This window comes from Suricata suricatta, chromosome 1, assembly GCF_006229205.1.
Source record: "Suricata suricatta isolate VVHF042 chromosome 1, meerkat_22Aug2017_6uvM2_HiC, whole genome shotgun sequence".
Classification (NCBI taxonomy): Eukaryota; Metazoa; Chordata; class Mammalia; order Carnivora; family Herpestidae; genus Suricata; species Suricata suricatta.
This window is the reverse complement of record NC_043700.1, coordinates 98,301,870-98,308,370: the sequence shown is the minus strand read 5'-3', so window position 1 is coordinate 98,308,370 and position 6,501 is coordinate 98,301,870. Positions and strand designations below refer to the sequence as shown.

The window sequence follows — 6,501 nt, the reverse complement described above, 5'->3', positions numbered from 1 at the left end:
CAGCTGAAATATCCTAATTGCTATCTGGTCCTGGAGAATTGGTCTATACTGTTGCTGAGCCATTTCTTTCAAACCCAGTGGTTCTTTCTATTTCTTCTATAGTATTGTGAAATTGATGGAAATACTTCTACTTTCTGATCTGTTCAATGTTGAGATACAAGAAACTCTGTGTGGGACCAATCTTTCTTGTCATGTCATTTAGGTATTCTATGAGGGCTTCCTGATTTCTTTAGGTTTCTAATAAATTGGGCTGATGTCCATGTATTTAATGGTTTGGGGCTTTTCCCATGAGATTTCTACCCAAATATTTTACTTTATGCCATGAATAATTTTTGTTTCCTAGAAAACTAAATTTTTAAAATTTCATAAGAAACAAAGAGCTCCCTTTTCCTCATATTCTGCTTGAGTTCTATTCCCTGAGGAAGTGATTTAGTTGTCTCTTCAGACGGCTTGGGACAAGGGGAAGGATAGAGGCAATGAGTACTTGAGGTAAAAATCAGTTATTATTTCAAAGATTCTCCTACTACACTTAGAATACCCTTTAAGAAATGCTGGTGTACAGAATTGTTTAAAAGATGTGTGTTGGTGGTACTGCCTTGAGTTTTGATGATCACGGTGATCTCAATAAATAATGAATGCCTCCTTGTCTTGTAAATTGTTGTCTTTCACATGGTTCTTTGCACAGTCCTCTCCCACATTAGCTTCTTGCTCTTGGAAGCTTGCCTTCTATCATTTGAATGCCAGGCTAGCTTGTTGAAGACATGGGGACCACGTTAGAGCCAACACCAACATACAGACACATAAGTTAGCTCCAGATGAACTACAAGCTTACTGCAAGTGGACAAGTGACCTTAGTGGAGACAGAACTGCTCAGATGAGCATTCACTGACGTGTTGATATGAATCATAAGCAAATAAAACAGTCATCTTACCCACTGAGTTATGGAATGATTTTTTATTCCATAAATATAAAAATAAACAACACAAAACCATACGAAAATATATAATATGATGTGGTAGGCATTGAAGACAGAAGATATATTTTGTGGGAATCTGACCTCAATAGGGATAAATGGGACCACGGAAAAGAAAAACTCAAATGGGATAAACTGGGACCTTGGAAGGGGCTTATTTTTCGTTCATTGGAAAAAGAGTTCTTTATATTTCCTATTTTGTAGGAATAAAGGCAAAGGAAGGATCAGTGTCATTATGGAGATTCTAGTCTTCAGCGACTTAGAAAACTGTAGACAGGTAGCTAGGTGGATCCGTGCCAGACGGGGTCTTGGTATCATCCTGCAGTTGTACCTTTTTGTAAATCACTATCACACTCACGGGCATGGATGCAAGAGGTTGTTGTTCTGCCGCTTATGAAATAAAAAACACACAGTTGTCTTATATAAATATGTTCTCAGACCTGACACTAGACTCATCTTAATTCCTTATGACATGTATTTTCCTGAAGAAATATAGGAAATATATACATGTAAATATAAATATAAGCAGTCTTATAAAATGGACTTCTGCCAAGAAGCTGTGACTTGCTAGGCTCAAATAATACTAGCTCTAGTCTCAAGGAAAAGTCCCCTAGCCCTATGAATTGCTTTTTTACAAGTTTATTTTGCATCATTATCTTAATATCTGTACAACAATTCTAGAATTCAGACATTATTTTCATCCACACTTTTTTATTTTAAATATTTACTTTATTTTTGGGAGAGCTGTGCGGACAAGCTGACTGTAGAGAGTCCGACGTGAGGCTCGAACTCACAAACCACTAGGTCATGATCCGAGCCAATGTTGGACACTCAACCAACTGAGCCACCCAGGGGCCCCCATCCACATTTTAAAGATGAATAAACTGATATTGAGCTAGTATAATTAGCCAAAGGTAACATAGCTGGTAAACAGGGGCACAAGAATTTATACTCTGGAAAGGTTGTTTGGCATCAAATCAAGTCCTTTTCTCTCAATGATGCCAGTTCTTTTCAAGTTGTTTCAAAGAGCACTGGAATCCTGTGGTGTCTCAGAGACAACTGAGCAGGAAAAGGAGAGAGGAGGGAATAAAACAAGCAGTGCTCTGGGCCCCTTAGAGCACATCTATTTTATATATATGTAAATATTACATATTTATTATGTATATGTAAATTTAAATTACATTGTATATGTATCATATATAAATATTTATGTATCATAAATATAAATACATAATTATATATTATATATAACTACATATATATAAAATATAATATATATGTGGGACCCATTTAAAATTTTGTTTGAAACAATCCCATCATGTCTTCTAATGCTGCTATGATCTACACTAGAAACTTCTTGAAGTCAGAGACTCATCTTATTTTTTCTTTGGTCTCACAACAGGGTGAGACCTCCCTTGACCTGTGACCCAGCCTTCAGAAGGAGGAGCAGATGGAAATCATTGCCCTGGGGATGTGCTCTGGGCGCCAGAACAGCACCGTCTAGCATCTCCCATGACCCCTGACAACCTTGCTGTCTGCTTCTCACAAAGCCAATTAAATTATTCACGGTACCTGCAGCGTTGTTGCTGCTATCACAGCTCGGTGAGCTCTCTCCCAAGAGGGAAGAAATGTCTTCTCCAAATATCTGGAGGCAGTTTTCAATGAGAAATTGTACAACAGAAATCTATAACACAAGAAGGCAAAAATGAGGCACTTTTTTTCATATGGCATAGTTACAAATCACATTTTGTATATGATGTAACAAAAAATGTGAAAGAATTCTAAGGAAAAATTCCGAGTTGATAAAAATATATAGAAACCAGAGTTCGCTAAGAAATAACTGTGATACTTTCCAATATAATTTAGGTACAGATTTTAAAATACTGTTGAAAAGTTGACTAAAGTTATAATTTGTGGCCTAGTTTAATAGCTAACATTTTGATATCAATGGTTACATCTTGAAAACTAAGATAATATTCAAAGTATCCCACCTTATTAAATTTTATTTTTTTAAAAAACTGTTTCCAGTTTTATTGAGCTATAACTGACATATAACATCTTACTAAAATTCATAAAAACAGATAGGGAAGCCTGAGTGGCTCAGTCAAACGTCACAATCTTATGTCAGTTCATGGGCTTGAGCCCCAGTCAGGCTCTGAGCTGACAGTGAGTAGCCTGTTTGGGATTCTCTCTCTCCCTCTCTCTCTTTGCCCCTTCCCTGCTCTCTCTCTCAAAATAAATAAATAAACCCTAAAATTTTTTTTAAATAAAGCATAGATAAAAACTTATGAAATTCACTTCTTAAATGAAGAAGTATCTTAAACTTAGGAAGCAATGGTTCCTGTGGGTTTTTTTTTTTGTGTGAAGGAAAACCCATGCAGCTGGAGAGAAAACATGTCTGTCTGTCTAACTGCAGTACCTCGTCATGCATCACCTTGCCTCACGCTGGCTTTCTGAGTGAGTTTGGAGTAGAGCTGTGATCTTTTTAAGCATGCTGTGGCTCTATTTAGGATATTCTGGAATCTTTTACTAGTTTACTATGACATAGCAGAGACAAGATAATAGCCACGTATTTTTCCAAATGAGCCACAACTGGCCGAAGAAGGCCAATGTATTTGAAGTTGTGGGTGCTTATGTTGACCAAGCCACCTAGGATGTGCCAGTAATGAGCAGAGGAGCTACGTGTGGTCACCATCATATACTGAGGAAACCGTGGCTTTGCCCTAGGTTACGTGTCCCTCAGGGATTAGGCTGAGAGTTGAACCTTGACTTGCCAAACTCCAAAGCCCAGGCTCTTTCTATTGTATCATACCACTCCTCTCTGGTTTGTTCAGGCGATCTAGTGTTTAGTTTCCTGGATGGGTAAGAAGCCACTCAACTGCTCTGAGTTTGCCGCTTCACACGCCTTGCTATACCCGCCCTCCACCCCAACCCCGCCCCCACCCCCACCGCTCACAGCAGGCTAAAGCCCTCTGCCACTTCAGAGCAGCATAATGAACACGTGCACTGATCCATCAGAGTTGCTACTGCAAATTTCAGGTTCAAAGTAGGGATTCTACCCAACAGAGGATAAAAATAAGAGCTCTCATTACCTTTTTTATGAGGTTGCTTTCTAATTCCGAGCTGCAGGAATTAGAAGAACAAAGAATGCTTGGGGCAATACACACTGATAAATTGTAAGCTGTCATCTTGTTGAGTGAGGAATGCTGCTCAATGTTGTATAACACTCCGAAAAGGTATCGCAAGAGGACGACATTCACTCTTGGCAGCTGGTCTAAAAGCCTAAAGTTAGAAAAATGCACTTTTAAATAAGGCAAGTCATTTCACTTAGGAAGTTGGAAATATAGAGACGGGGAACAGAATACTTCTTTGTGTATCTAGAACACAACCCACTGTTGTGCCAGAGTGCCAGGCATGAATGTATACAAAAATGTTTCACTGATTTCAGTTTCTGGACCAGATAAAAATTTCCCTGGCTAGTTAAATGTTTGACATACTGAACGTTGAACCACTAGCAGTTGATTTTGTCTACCAGTTTCATCTGTTCAGAAGGTGTAACATGGTCAAGGATTCCAGATAAATAAGATCAGGGGGAAAATAATAATTCAATAACAGCAGTAGGGCATGCCTCTGTTTTTAAGCTGGCTTCCATGGGTGTGAAGAATTGAAACTCTTTGGCATTATTTTAGTAGATAAAGCAACAAACTACAAGCCAATATTTTCCTAATAGTATATTGGTTGTAATTTGAGAAATACCCAGCATAATGACTACATCATTACCTCTGGGCTGCGGTTACTTTCTCCTCCTCATTCTCTTGATCAGCAACACCAAGCCATTTGTCATAGAGATCGGATGAAAATACACTTCCTTGTATATTTTGAAGAAAATCCTTATGTAGATAAAAACATATATATATGTATATATATATACACATATATACACACACACACACATATATACACACACATATATATACACACACATACATACATATAATTCTTATAGAAATATATATATCGAAAAAAATTACAGAGGAAACAGTTGAAAAATTCATTTCAGTCCCCACTTCCTTCAGAGATACCCAAACTGTGACACACAGACCTCGGTTCTCACTCTCCATTGACTTGCACACACACAAGGACTCCTTGGATTTTTCCCAACTAAAACTTAAGGGCATAAAAGCAGAGCCCAGGCTTTGGTAGAAATGAAGATAAAGCTCCCTTCCATTACCTGCAATTTACTCTTTGTTTATATTTTAGCAAACTACTACAATCTAACAAGGCCTGGAGATAGACCATCTTAAATTCTGTTAGCTTTTTGGACAAAAATACACGGACCCATTTTTGCTTGTTTACTTTAGACTTGTTTACTTTAGTGCTAGCTCTTCATTCTAGCAAGAAAAGTCCTGAAACAAAATACACATGTGTGCTCTTGCACACACATCAGAAAAGAACTGAGTCTTCTGACTTGAGGTGTATGTGCTCCTTGGGAGAATGCTACTCTCAGACTTGCTTCATTCTTCCTTTTCTTAACTGTATAAAAGTAGACAGGCTAATGGAAAACTCATTGGGATCCTAATGATATATTCCTTTCCAGTTTAAGCCAATTCTCCAGTTAGTTTGACATGATATTAAGAAGCTCAATGTTGTAAAGTCCGATTCTCCACCAAGATCAGTCAACTTTAGGAAGAAAAACTTTAGAAATGTCTATGAATCATATCCACAAGTGGCCACCCTCTTCCTAGGCTGTGCTTACAACACGGAAATAGGAAAGCATCTCCAAACTCTTGCTAGAAAATCAATTCCATGTGTGTATATTACAGAGGGCAACACTCATCTTGCTATTTGCATACCTGATATATCATCATTCTTTCCCCTGTTTCTTGATGCCTCTATGTATATTATTACCGGTGTATATTACTATGGCCCCAGGGTAGTTGTAGTCAACTAAATAATTATGGACTATTTCTACTTATTATGTGGTCAAACATTAATGGGGGACAAGGAAAGATCAAATGTGACTGAGATTCTAATATAACTTTAATAACCTGTTTATAGTCATTACTACATTAACATATTCTTGTTCAGAGCTGTTAACAAGAGTTGAGATGAATTCATTAAATTCTTTCTCTGTTCTGTTATTGCCCATATAGAAATGTAACTGGGTACTTGTGATTTAGTTGTATAATTTCAAAATTAATCAAAAATCTATTGAATTTTCAGAATTCCAAACTAATTTTGTCTGTTGCACCGACATTAAAAGTTAGATTTAGGCTCTTTCCATGATTTGGCTATTGTTGACAGTGCTGCTATGAACATTGGGGTACATGTGCCCCTTTGCATCAGCATTTCTGTATCCCTTGGGTAAATCCCCAGCAGTGCTATTGCTGGGTCATAGGGGAGTTCTATGGATAGTTTTTTGAGGAACCTCCACACTGTTTTCCAGAGTGGCTGCACCAGTTTATATTCCCAATAACAAAGTAGGAGGGTGCCCGTCTCTCCACACCCTCACCAGCATCTATATAGTC

At 37.8% G+C, this 6,501-nt stretch overlaps 1 protein-coding gene across 1 annotated transcript in view; it reads right to left on the bottom strand.

Annotated features, from left to right (window-relative positions):
• Window positions 1-1,008: 1,008 nt before the first annotated feature.
• Window positions 1,009-6,501, bottom strand: part of LOC115301380 (rho GTPase-activating protein 20-like) — a 26,577-nt gene continuing 21,084 nt past the window's right edge. The window contains exons 10-13 of the mRNA XM_029951212.1: window positions 4,754-4,863; window positions 4,066-4,255; window positions 2,546-2,657; window positions 1,009-1,363 (exon numbers count right to left, since the gene is read on the bottom strand). Of these exons, the coding sequence (XP_029807072.1) occupies window positions 1,233-1,363; window positions 2,546-2,657; window positions 4,066-4,255; window positions 4,754-4,863 (543 nt within the window). The 3' untranslated portion in view covers window positions 1,009-1,232. The remainder of the gene's footprint in view (window positions 1,364-2,545; window positions 2,658-4,065; window positions 4,256-4,753; window positions 4,864-6,501) is intronic.